The sequence below is a fragment of the Drosophila serrata genome, unplaced genomic scaffold, assembly GCF_035046125.1.
Source record: "Drosophila serrata isolate PLE 108 unplaced genomic scaffold, ASM3504612v1 contig_241, whole genome shotgun sequence".
Classification (NCBI taxonomy): Eukaryota; Metazoa; Arthropoda; class Insecta; order Diptera; family Drosophilidae; genus Drosophila; species Drosophila serrata.
In genome coordinates, this window is record NW_028257139.1 from 1924375 (window position 1) to 1938540 (window position 14166).

Sequence of the window (14166 nt, forward strand, 5' to 3'; positions counted from 1 at the left end):
AAAAAATTGTTTGTGGTTTTTCTCCTGCTTCTCCTGCTTTTTGCCGGCTCTGCTGCTGCGTCGTCTCTTGAGCAACTTTGATTTGATTTCAGGCTTTTTGCTTGAGTGGTTTTTCTTTTCTCTTGACTTTGAGCATGAATGAGCATATTGCATGTGTTGCACGGCGAGTGCTGCGTCCGTTTTTTATGGCTAAATCTTTATGGAAAAAATACGGGGGCGTTATAATGAGTAAAAATGAAAGTTTACATCCGTCAATGGAGGCAAGATCAATGAATTAATCAATAATAAGAAGGTGATTTATAAGCAATCACTCAATGAACAGTAACGGTTTAATTTGATTTTAATTTTTCTATTCAGGAATTTGATTTTAAATAAGAGTAGTGAACTATTTTTAAACATAAGTAAGAATTATATCTTCTATTAGAATTATATTAAATCATTTTTAAAAAGACGAGACATTTTTAAATTGACTTTTAAAATTTTAAAGGAAATATAATAATAAAACTATTGTTTAATGCTACAACATAATAATAATCTATAAACATAAAACAATGAAAAAATATTCTTTATATTTTAAATACTTTTTTACAAACTTTATACAAAAAAAAATTACTTAAGCTTTAAAATATTTATAAATAAGTTCCGAATTATATAATTTATAAATTATAAAATATATGAGATGTAAAGAAAAGACACTCGAGTCATTATTGGTAGTTGTTGAGTTATTGTTGATATGTTGTTGTGTTATTCTCAATATGTTGTTAAGCTGTTGTGATTATGTTGTTGATTTGTTGAAATGTTATTGAATTCGCTGTTGAGCTAGCGTTAGCATTTGTTTTGGTTTTGTTGTTAAATTAAAATTGAATTGTAGTTGAGTTATAATAAAAGTTTCCTTAAATTGTTTTAGAATAGTTAAAGGTGCCACAATCAATGGTGCCATTGCATATTTTGCTTTCGAATCCATATTTTCTTTCAATTTCCCATCTCTTAATACCAATCTTGAAGGTGAAATAAACTCGTGTTTAATGTCTTCTTTCCGATCCCAAATGCATAATTTTCCGCAAAAGATAAAGCACACAAACACTCACAAAAAAAAGGCCGCATCCGTCGAACATTAGCCCATTGACCAACTTCGATGCCGCAGCACCAACGCGTAGTAATGAGTTTTTAATACATGTAATATTCAAATTAAAAATCCGCAAAAAACTACCAAAGTCGGCGAAGTCGGCTAACAAAAAGCGAAATACACTTTTTGTGGCTAATAATCGCACATATTCATTTCAGGCGGCGGCACTGAAAAAATTTCACTCATACGCAGTGTGAGCCAAGCTCAAGAGCAATCGGGGAAAAAGTGGCGAGTCGCTCTTAGAAAAAGAAAAACGAAGCAAAACTGGAGAGAGAGTGCGGGACAGAGAGGGCGCGAGTGTGCGAGCAGGGCGGCATGCAGGCGAAGGCGGTGGAATTTTTATTGGAGCACTTGGTTTATTTCTTTTTTCGCTGCTCGCCTCTCGATTGGCATCGTTTTTTGCCAGTATTTCTCCTTTTTTTCTCCTCTCTTGTTTTAATTTTTTTTGTTGTGTTTTCTTTTTTTTAGTTTGGACTTCTGACAAGGCATTTTTTATGGGTTCGGACATGTGTCGCAGTCGACGGCGGGTGGGAAAAAGACAGCAGCAAAAGCAGATTTTTGGCTCAGTTCGGTTCTTTGACAACTGCAACTGCAACTGCAGCCATTCCTCGGGGGAAAAAGGTCGAAATAAATGAAATTAAAATGCAAGTGCTGCATGGGAAGGCCGTTTATTTAGTTAATCAATGCAATTGGGCCCATCCCACCTGGGGGACGTAGAACTTAATGTAAAGGCACAGGAAAAAATAAAGAAAAATGTCTTGATTTGGAAAAAAATTAAACAGAAAATAAATAAATTAAGATGATTAAAAACCAGAAAATTACTAAATTAGTTAAGAGAAAAGGTTATATATTCAGAGACTACTATTAGTTTTCCGACAAGATCTTGTCATAAACAATAAAAAGTCATCACCTTTTTAAGAAAAAACAAGAATGCAAACTTGTCATAAATTATTAAATTGTAATAAACATAATAATAAGATCTAAAAATTATAAAATTCTAATGTGTATTGGTTTTGTTATACCCTTCCAGGGTATTATAATTTCAGTAAGATATTGGACGTTAAATAAAAGTGAAAAAAAAGTATAGAATTCGTTTTAGTTTCAGAATTAACAGCCCAATCGATCTAGCTATGCCTAAGAATTTATTATTTTTTTTTTTAATTTCAAAATTTTTTAAATTTTATAAGGGTTTACATCGTTAAAATAAAAAAAATTGCATAAAAAATGTAAATTTTGTACACTTTAAACTGAGTATACCGTTTTGTTAACCTTAAAACGCTCTTCGAACTGAAATAAATGTATTTTTGGCTTAGTATGATTAAACTGCAAGGGTATACCAACTTCGGCTTTCCGAAGTTAGGTTCTTATTTACATCTTGTTAGTATTGATTGATATAAATGTAAAAGGAATTTCGTAATAATAATTTCATAAGAATTAATTAATAATCCCATTTTTTATCATCATAAGACAATAAAAATAAACAGCTTAAATTAATATAGTAAGCTTTACTAGAAGTATATTAATTATTAGTTCTAAATAATATAATTATATGAATCATTGATGAATAAACCAAATTTTAGGCTAATAGCTCTAGATTTATAATGATAAAGTATTTAAAATATTTTTTAAAATTTTAAATAAATATTAAATTGATAAATAAATCCTTATTGCAAGCCATTGAAACTGTTTTTCTTTTTCTTGGAAAACTATGTTTTCAGTGCATATAAATGCTGTATGTCAAATATGTTTCCTTTTTTATAAGAATGTTGCTGGCTTTTACATGCTCGAATCACTAGGAAATTGCTTCATTTAGCAACAGAACTGGTCAGTCTTTGGCCGGCGGTAAATTTAATGTCCAGCAGTTTCCCTTTCAGTTTATCAGCTAATTTGATTATTTCACCTAATTGCCCGCCCGCTGCAATTACATATTTTTTATGATCCCTCATTTGTCGAGGTTCCATTTTTTATGGGCTTTTCGTGCTGCTTTTCATTTAGTTGAGTGCAATACGAATTTGTTATCGGCTTTCGACTGTCGCCGCCCTTGTTTGCATTGTCATCAGAGCCATTTTGTATTTGCATAAAAGGCAGCCATTTTCCACGATTCCATGCAGATAAGCCCGACTCTGATGAGCCTCACATATATTTCAATAATATAGTTGCCTTGTTTACTTAGTTTTTGTTTATAGAAGATGTATAGGAAATTAGTGATTATTTCCTTGGAGGGTATTATAATTAAAGTCAAAATTGTGTAAGGCAGTAAAGGAGTTGTCTTCCTTTTTTATTGTGAAATATAACAATTCTCTTTCTGCATTATATACATTTTTGGAAGAAGTTAAACTGACAAAAAAATATATAATAGCAAAAACTTTTATAATTTATCTTAACCGTAGCCTAATGGTGGTAGTAATTTCTCATTATAAACATTTAGTGTATTGTTTTATTTAAACAAATACTTATATTATCTCCCGTATATTTATAAACGTCAATAAGGCACTGACTAACATTTGATTGCGTTCATAAAAAAGCGTATTAAAAGGTAATCCCATTAATCTTATAAGTTTGTTTGAAATGTATTTTAATTAAGTGATACTTTTTTTTTTTTTATACATATACGCAATTTGTAGAGTTAGGAACATTGTTTTGTAAACTATAAAAGTGGAAACTTTTAATCAACTGAATTACTTAGAAGAGGTTTTTTGGTTTAACTGTCTTCTCTATCATTCTTATCAAATAAAACAAATTTTTATTGTTATATTTAAAATGAAGTCGTGTATTTAATTTAATTAAATCTATTTTTTTAAGGCTTTGGGTAAATTGGGTAGCATTATATTTATATTTTATTATGATAATCAATTTCTAATTTCCAATGCTTAATGATTAAATAGAAAAACATTAAGTTATTCCTTTAAAAAATAATTTTAAGGAAAGCACAGGTTTGTTTTCTTCCTATGATGAACAAAAAATGTTTTAATATGTATTCTCTTTGTATGACAAGTCTTTGTTTTATAACAAATATCTATTCTCCTTCTCTTCTTTTTCTTTTAGGTGTTTAAGAACTAGAATTTAACACAACATCTTAAACAAATTGGTGTTAGATATATTCCTCAAGCAAATTTATAGCTTGAAAACCATTGAAAATGCACAGACACGTAAAGTTTGGCAGTGGCACCGCAATGCAAAATCCGCATCCACAGCTGCATGATGGGGCAAAATGATTGCCACAAAACCGCAGCGGGACAGATAACTGATGCGGCAGCTCCTGCTCCTGCTCCGGCAGCATCTGCAGTGCGGCGCCACAAACTCCAGAGGCCACGGAGCGAGATGTCAGAATGCGGGAGCAGAGGTGGTTTGGTTTGCCAGAAGCCAGAAGCCAGAGCCCAGGAGCTTGGATAGCCGTCATGCTTGGTCATGGACGCCAAATGGTTGACAGACTCTCCCGGACAGCTGCAATGGCGCAGGGGCAGGGTTTGGCCCGATGGCCTGATGGCCTGTCTCTGGGCCCAAAGGGCGACCGACCGCGTTGCATCGAGGATCCGAAGAGGCCCCGCCTCTTGGTCGAAATGCTTTTTGCCCATTGGCCAGAACTGGTTGGCCAACGGGCGACAGAGCGAGACAACAGGGCGCATGAGCGATAATTGCAGCGAGCGGAATGGTGGCCCGAAAGAGATAGAGAGTATCAGGCAAGTAAGAGGAAAAGAGATAGCAAAGGCCTTAAGAGCGGGCTTTGAGCCAAAGTCTGGACTCTGCTCTCTCTCTCTCTCTCTCTTTGGACCATACTCTCTGGGACAATTCTGCAACACGTGTTGGCGTGTTGGCCTGCGTGCAAAATAGCCGAGTTTTTCTTTTCGCCTTTTTTTCCAGCCGCTCATCCGACGCGTATTTTGTTAATTTAATTAAACAAAAACGTTTTGTTTGTGTTTTTTTCGCTTGCCATTGTTGGCCAAATGCTTTTTGCTTGTCGTCCAGCACACAAAATGAAATTGGAATCGCGCTCGTGCACAACTTTGAATATGTTGAGCTCTCTCAAATTGCAGTTGTCGATTCGATATTTGCGCCCGTCTGCTGTGACATTTTTTTGTTGTTGTTGTTTTTTGTGGCTGCCACAAACATGTTGTATTTGCCGTTTAATGACTTGGCCCGTTAAATTTTTAATTGAAATATCACACATTGGGCCACGGCAATGGCAAGTGTAATTGCCAGAGTGCTTACTGCAGGGCTTTATGTGGTGTTTTCTTTGGGATTTAATATAGAAATCTTAAATAAGCTCTCAGTTTATATAAAAGCTTAAATAATAACTAAAACCATTTAAGTACATGAGGATTAAATCAAATTTAAATAGGAATTTATTTAACCCCTGTTCCTATATTTAATACTATTAAATGCTTTAAAATTCCCTTAAAATCCTAACTCTCCTAATATTTCCCCGAATATTTATGCTCTAGATTTCTATATACCTTCTATTATTATACAATTTAAAGCTATATTTTTAAGTTACCCCCAGTTTTTTCTTTATACAATTTAAACTCATTGCCTTTCTCCCCAAGTATCGGAAGATAAGAACATAAATAATGTGCCTTAAGCAAAACTAGGTTAATATCCAAAAAATACAAGATAGTAACCAATTTAAAAACGGAAGCAAAAAACTGACTCTAATTCAGAACTCGCATGTTTGTTGGCCAACATTTCAAACCCAAGAAAGTCTTAAAATTGCCGCACGTGACTTCCGCGGCAATTGTCGACCTGGCCATTGGATGATGAGTCCAGAGTTTCCACTCCAAGGTGCTCTCCCTCTCTCTTGGCCACCTTCGACTGACAGCCTGAAAAGTTAACGATTGCAGCGGTAATTGGAGCCAAGTTGAGGCGTAGGCGATTAAAAGGTGATTATTTCAATTGTGGCCAAAGGAAATAATGATGCAGCCGACGGATGGATGGATGGATGGATGGATGCTGTGATGGAAGATGCTGTCACCTGTCAACGAATTCGGCTTAGCTGTTATGTTAATGCGCCAAAACCGTTGACATTTATTGGCAGTTATTTATGGCGGACACTTCGCGCAGACTCTCCCATTTTTGGGTCCGGGCCTTTTCGGAGACCAACGCTGCCCGACTATGGAAAACTCTGTAATTGTGCAGGTGACAACGCGACTGGCACGCGCGCTCTGATGCTGACGCTGATTAGACGCACTTGCACTTGCACCTGCACTTTGTGTGTCTTTGCAGATACTTCATCTGGAGTCACGCTCGTTTGTCCGCTGGCATATGACCATAAAGATGTTATTAATTATGACAATATTGGAGTAAAAGTGTTTGCTGCAAGTCAATGTCCCAGAAAGGAGTACTGAGACACTCCCTCGAGGATATCCTGACTAGAACTTGGAGACAATGCAGAATTGTACAGTGGTAAGCAAATGAATAGAATACTATTTTTTATAAGTTAGAATTGGAATTTTAAGTCTTATTTACAACACATTATTCCATTATTCTTTCGCACTCTATTAAAAATAAAATAATTTATTCTATTAGTATGAAACGCACTGTATGCCTACTTTACACCTGTGAGATTTGATTGTGAGATGCTTGACTAATGAGTTTATTAGTATTTATATGGTCATCTCTCTAGAGCTCTCAGCGAGGTTCTATATACATATTCAAATGAAAATCTACTTTTCTGTCCTGGATCGCAACGAATTTCCAGGAAGCCCCTATATCAAGGAGGCACGTGTCATTCCTGGATCTCTCTGATGAGATGTCCATATTGGATGGGTGTTCGATTTGTCACAGCATCCCAAAATTGGGCATTCAATGCTGGACTTGGGTCTTGTGAAAATATTTAATGTCACAGCTGAGAATGCCATTCACATCATACTTTCATTTAGAACTTCTACTAAGAAAATCTTTTTAATTAACGAATAAAGCACTAAAATATGATTGTTTCAATTTTAATTCACAACTCGTCTCTTGTTCGATTGATCAAGGTATAGCGATGCTTGGAGGGCATCAGATCCTTGAACTTGGACTCGTGGACAACCGGCGGGCTAACATCTACTTCTTCGGTTGTGTTATTCTTTTCTTCGTCGAAATCAACGTCCATGTGATAATCCAAGTGGAGTTGTCCACTATACAGATCCTCGATAAATTTTTTCAGGACTCCTGGCTTGTGAATATCCGCGAATTTCGGAAAGACATACATATGCTGGAAGGAATCAATGGCAATCAATGGTAGATCGGCCTTCGTTTTACCCATGTGAAATAGTGGATGAGCAAAGCGAGCTCCATCGGCAGTCAGAAAGTTAATCCTATTTTCATCCGCGAATTCGCTCTGGATCACGGTCTTGAACTCTCGGACAGGATCCATATTGTTCTTGTCGTAAAAGGCCAGGAGGAGGGGCAGCCCCTCCTCCGTGACCTCCTCGGCATTTTCAAAGGTTATCTCTCGCACCAAAGGCATACACTTCACAGTCGTCCAGTACAGCAATTCTTGGATGCTGGTCATGTTGCCCGAGTACTCACTGTAGTACTCCTTGTGATTAATGCTCGAGGAGTCAGCACGGAAGATGAGCAGATTCTTTCCAGGTGGATGTAGGTCTTTGCTCACCTCACCGAAGCCCACCATGAACCTGTGACATTTACTTAAAGGTTAATTTTTCGAATAAAAAAAGAACACCTAACTGACCTGCAGTGGTCGCGCAAAACTCTCGCTGTCCTGCGGTAGCTCAGGTACTCCTCATCATCCTTGGACATAAAATAGCCAATGACCAGGCCATCTGCCACCTCGTCCTGCAGTTCACTGATATTGTGGAACTCCTTGATGGGATCCGATAGCTCTCGCTCCACAAACTCAACAAAAGCCTCGACCGATCTCTGTCCCCGGTATTCCTCCCTATGGATTACTCCGCCCCTGGTCACCTTCAGTGTGGGGTACTTGATAATATTGAACATATTGGCTAGTTCAATTTCAGTGTCACAATTGACCCTGCCTAGGACCACACGTCCATCTTCGGGGAACTTCTCGCGTACCTTGGCCGCCGCCTCTTCGAAAATGGGTTCCAGCAATTTGCTGAAACGGCACCAATCTACATAAAAGGTGAGCAGCACCAAGTCATTGGATTTGATAATGTCTCCATAGTTTTCTTGGGTAACCACCACCGAAGAGCTTTCAGTGACTGGGAAGAGTTGACAGCATATAATTGCAAGCCGGATGAGGAAATTCCAACTACCGATCACCTTCATTTTCTTAACGCGACTAATGTCATTGATGGTTTTTGTTGCAAGTAAATTATTAAATTTGTGTTATGAAATTGCAATTTACACGGTGTAATTAAAGGATTTGTTTCGGTAAGGGAACTTGCTTAAATATATGGTTTTAAAGTCAATAACACTATAAACTTTTGTGCTTAAAGAGTTCTTAGAATATTTCTGATATATTTCTTTAAATAATCGATTACATCAGATAGTTTCATTGTGAGAAACCTTAATTGTGTATAAGATATACTGCTTAAACTATAAATATAGTATTTAGTTACACTTTAAACCTTTGTACTAAAAACATTTATAAACAGTTTCCAAAATTCCATTGCCAAATACATGTTCTTATAGATGAGATACTTTTTCGATGCTAATGATGCGTCATGGTTGTGGGACTGTGTCTGGGCATTGAGACGAATTTCCAGCAGACAATTTGGCAAGCTGTCAACGCCACTCACAGTTAAAGGGGGCGTGGCAGCTGGGCGATTTCAAGGGGGCGAAGGACTTCGACAACTCACAGCTAATGATTGTCTGTGAACCGTTAGCCAGGCAAGGACATCAATCAATCTGAGAGCTGAGGGCGAAACCACCCTCCTGGGAGAACTCATCCCCTCCCCCAAAGCCTGTGGCCTGCTCACGTTAAATAAATAAACAAACTTATAAACTCATTTAAATCATATTTAAAAATCATCGCAAAAGAGGCAGCAGCAGCAGCAACAGCTTGCCCATTCATGAATTATTAGTTGAAGCTTATCAAACGTGACCAAAATCGGAACGGAAAAGTTAATGAAAAAAAAGAGCAGCTGTTGCTGCTGCTGAGGGCTCGGGCAAGTGTGAAAAATCAAGAAAAAAAGAGGAAAGTCCTGAGGAAAACCGTGACTGCTGCCCCACAAGAGGAGACTGGAAAGCCCGGCCTGGCTCACACATGTGCTGCCTTATTATCTTTTGGCCTGACCGCAGGACGTGTCAACTTGCGGCTCCATATATGCTCCTCATATAAATCAGGCTAAGAAAAACCCTGCCAAGCTGCTTATAAATTTTTCAGCAATTCTTACACAATTCCTCTTTCTTCTCCATGCACAAAAGCAGCTTATTGACAGGCCAAGCGTCTCGTCTCGTTCGTCCTTAGTTGTGGTCAGTAAGGACTTGGCCGTCTTTAAGGCGAGGCCTTTAAACTCTGCATTGGGTCGGGACTCCGCCCAAGTGTTTTGGGCCATGACTGCCACGGCAAGGTGACGTAATTATAGATGTACTTCGACTGCCTTCCAGCCAAAGTGCAATGGACGCGGCCGAAAAGCAACCCCTTTTGTATGCAGCGGACGTCTGACAAAGCAACTCGCCACAGGAGCTGGTGTTCTGCTGCGAAATTCTAAATTCCAAATGCTAAATGCTAAATGGCAAAGGATAACAAAGTCAAGGTAGGAGTGCAGAATGGCAAAAGGGTTGACATGGCCAAAAAAACTGGGAAGCCAAGTGGGCGTAAACGTAGACGCCAAGCGGTTGCTTCATAATTGTCAAGGGTATGGGTATCTTTGCAGTGTGTTGTCAACAATAATAGCCAAGTAATGAAATTTATACTAAGAAAGAGCTAAGAAATGTACAATTTCAGAGAGTATTACAATGCAAAATTTCATTGGAAATGTGCCTTGTAGAAATTCTTAAAGAAACAGGCAGAAGACTATTCCTTAAAATATATATTATAAACTATTGAGAGTTCTACTTATTCTCCGAAAAGAAAGCAGAAATTTTAAGAGGTTTCTAAAGGTACATAAATTAATCTACAATCTAAAATACATAAATCCTTTTCTTTAAATATTTGAATTTATTACTATATCTTATTCTTCAAGCAATCTTACAACCAAATTGGCAACACTGAGTGTATCTGGGGGTAACCCCTGTACCAGTTGGCAAGAGTTGAATTGTCGCAATTTGGTATCTTGTAATCTGGCAGCTACAAGACGCTGCGACACATTAGCATAAAATCATGATTAAGATACGGCAACACTCTCCGGGCAGTGCGTATCCGTATCTATGCTCTAATGGGCCCCAAGTATCTTGTAAGTAATTAACGCACACAAGACTGGCGTAAATCAAGGTTATCTGCAATTCGAAAAGAAAGCGATTCTAAAAGCCTTTTGGTGAAAAATTGCACTGCGGACATGAGAGTTTGCTTAAAATGCAATTTGTTGGGACATTCTTTTGTTTTTCCACAGTTATTCTTATCCTTAAGGTTCACTTTCTTTCTTTTCGGCTAGACATTTCCGTTTGACGCAGTTTCTGCAGGTTTTTGGGTGGAAAAGTGTCATTAGCATTGATTAATTCGTACCGCGATTTGCATGGGAAAACAATCAATCAACACGTCCTGCTCGTCCTCCATTAGTCAATCTTGAGATTGAGATTGAGATGCACAGCGCCGCCACTTGAACTCGTCGAGAGTGTCACTGTCCATCCCGGAATCCCAGAAACCCGAAATCCCTTCATCCATCTATCCATCCATCCAACCTTTTCAGAGACATTAGCAATCGCAATCGTCGTCTGCCATGGGGCACATCATTAACGGCTTTCTGGCGGGGATGTGGCATTGGCCCTCAAAAGAGACGACTGCTCATCAACTGGGCCGCGCCAAAAATGTTTATAAAGCTGTTGTTGCCAGTTTGGGTTTAATGAATTACCGCGCTCCCACCTCGTGTGAGTGCAAAAGTTTCGACTCCGTTTGGATGTAATTAAAGTGGTCTTTGTGGTTCAGACAGAGCAGGGTCTTAGGAGAAGAGGGGTTGTTGTAATAAATATATAAAATTTTAATAGAAAATAAAGTACTTTATAAAGCTAAAATGTTAGTAAAGGGATATATTCTTAAAGTATTTAAATTCCATAGAATTTCTTTTCGGTTTGCTTCCTTAAAATTATTTCTTAGCAAGTCAAAAGTATAAAGTGTATATATATATATATATATATATATATATATATATATATATATATATATTCACTGTTTCATTTCCCCAATTAAAATATACCAAAGATTGGAATTAGTAACTTAAATATAGCCTAACTTTAAAGCATTTTCTAAGCCTCATCTGTATTCCAAGTCTCTGGACCCCTTGCCAACGCCTTCTCTGGCTGGTCTAGATTATCGTAGGCATAATTAAGCCACATCAATGTCGTGTTAAGTAGCCGGCCGACTAATGATAGCAACATTTGCAACAAAAGCCAATTGTTCAACACAAGGAACCCAGAGCAAACAGAGGGGTCTGAGAGCTCGTGGAGAAGCCCTGGCAAAAATTTGGGACTTTAATTTTTATGCGTGAAAACACAGACCAACAAAGACCCATAAACACGAAACAAAAAAAGAAAAAATAAACAAAACAGCGACCACAGGCGGCACTTAAAATGCGAGACATTCATTTTTCTAGGACAAAAGCAAAGGACACTGTCAGGAGGAGGAGAAACCGGCAGGACACGAGGAAATTCAATTAGCCTGAGAACTTTCGGGTTGGCTTCACCGTTTTGGGCAACGTTTGCTTAGGTAATGTTTCAATTAATTCGGTCCCAGGACCTCATCTGTCTGGTCAGTCTCCCCCCATGGCTAATGATGCCCAGGGATGGGGACTGGGTGGTCCTTACAGCATCAGCATTAGATAATGATCACCCGGGATGATGCATGGGATTTCCATTCTCCAGCAGAACAAAATCAAATCAATTGCCCACAATTAATAACACCAAATCGGGCGCATCGATTCAGACTGCGACAGCATTTCATTATTTGTTATATATTTCAAAGATATTTATTTGATAAACGCCGCCGACGTTTTGCCGTCAGACGCCAAAAATCTCATCGCTTTAAGTGGCTCATTTCGGTAAGATTCGGAGGCTGGTCCGGGGTCCTTTGCAGCCATAACCGCAGGCAATGAACCAACACCACGACTTCCAGAAAAAAAAAGAAGAAAAGGAATCGGGCAGGGCTCCACGGCTACCGGGTAACATATCAAAACGCCGCAAATGGGCAAAGAAAAAATAAAATCATATGAACACGGAGTGCCGAAAAAAAGGGCAAACATGCGACGTCGTCTAAAGGATTTGCCCCATGGCAGGCAAACGGCAAAGACAAAGTAGCTGCGTTCCCTTACAAAAAAAAAGAACTGAAAAAAAAACCCTGAAAAGACCCAAAAATGTGCTGAGCCAAGACCACGATGTGGATATATTTGGGAATTTATGCCGCGATTTTTGAAATGAAAAAGTGCAGAGCAAAAAAAAAAAACGGAAAAAATAAAAGTGAAATAAAGGCAATGAGGACTCTCAGAGGCGGCAGAAGTCAGAAGAGAATCGCGTATTCGGTAGCCCGCAAGTGTCAACCAAATAAATTTGAAGACCTCGTTTTTGGGTAACGCCCCAGACGAATAAGGGATACGCTTCTTCTCGAAGTAATACCCTTGGGAAAAGAGAGTTTCAGGACTTAAATTAGTATTATATTATTAAATTTTGAAGTCTCGGAACCACAAATAGAATTTGAGGCAGTATTACTATTGATATGATTTATTTATCTAAACGATAACCATGAAAATAATCAAGAACATAGGAAATATGACGGATACATTTTTACAATTACAGAAATATTAAAAGAAGTTATAGAACTTGTTTAAATATACCTGGAATATGTTTATAAATAAAATTTCTATGATATACATTGTAGGTCCTTAATGTACATTATTAGTCCTTACGTCCATCATAGGCATAGATTATCAATAATGTCCCTATATCATAGAAATTTTATTTATATATTTAAATATATTCTAAGAACGCTTAAACAGATTTAATAACGTACCTTTTTATGGTTGTCTTACCTTTGTAAAATATTTATAAAATATTAATCCATATTTAGGGGCATATTAAAATGTATCTTTAGGGTTAAGTTTAAGAGATTCATCTTTTATAAAGAGGGAAATCTAATTAAAAACTAAATTCTGTCATAAATCAGACCAATACCTTGCCTTCTAATAAGAAATAACCTTATCAGGCTTAATCGTAAAATCGTTTTCTCTACAATTGTTTTCTATATAATATTTTTAGACCTCCTTAAATTGCCTTGTTAGGGTATTCGTTATCCTTAATATATTTCTCTCCCGTGCAAATATGAGTCACTTGTGGGAGCCCCGTGCATTTTGCCAAAGTGGAAGTTTCACACTAGGCTGCGTTAATCCAATATGTGATTACGAGTGTTCTGACTTTAAGCATCTGTTAAATTGGCTTAATCCACGTCTCGGTGTGCGTGCGATGCCGCCGTCTGAGTTGGCCAATTCTGAGGGCACTCGTATCTCCCGCTGCCACTTTGTAACTGTTGTCATTTTTATTGCCCTGGGAATGTTTTTTGTCCACTCTGCGCGGAGCACACGCCCCGCAAAAGGAGAAAAAAGAAGCAAAGTTTTTTTTTACCCCCGCCGTCTGTGTCCTTCTCTATCTCCTTTGGCGACCGGGTGTCCTTTGTACTCGGCTACAAAACAAAAGTTTTCTCGATGATTTTATTGACCAATTTTTGGATGCGTAAGTTCTGTATTTTTTTTCCTGCCTTATTCCTTCTTGTGGCAGCAAACGCTTTTTGCATGCCTCCAACTCAGAAAGTCAGAAAGCAATCAGGGAGTCGAGTTCGTTTATTTTGGATTTTCTTTTCTTGGAGTTTGTTTTCTTTGTTTTTTTCTTTATGGTTTTATAGCTTTATCTGCGGGGATTTAAAGTTTTATTGTGATTTAAACACTTGTTAATCGTGTGTGCATATGTCAATTTGCTGTCGCCTTGTTTGTATA

General features: G+C 37.7%; 1 protein-coding gene across 1 annotated transcript; it reads right to left on the minus strand.

Moving 5' to 3' along the window:
• Positions 1-7049: 7049 nt before the first annotated feature.
• LOC110188505 (endoplasmic reticulum resident protein 44) lies at positions 7050-8364 on the minus strand. Its single transcript, XM_020958239.2, has 2 exons — positions 7800-8364; positions 7050-7743 (listed from the first exon to the last, which is right to left on the minus strand). The coding sequence occupies exons 1-2, from the start codon at positions 8354-8356 to the stop codon at positions 7071-7073; spliced, it is 1230 nt and encodes a 409-aa protein (XP_020813898.2). The 5' UTR covers positions 8357-8364; the 3' UTR covers positions 7050-7070.
• Between the last annotated feature and the right edge of the window lie 5802 nt (positions 8365-14166).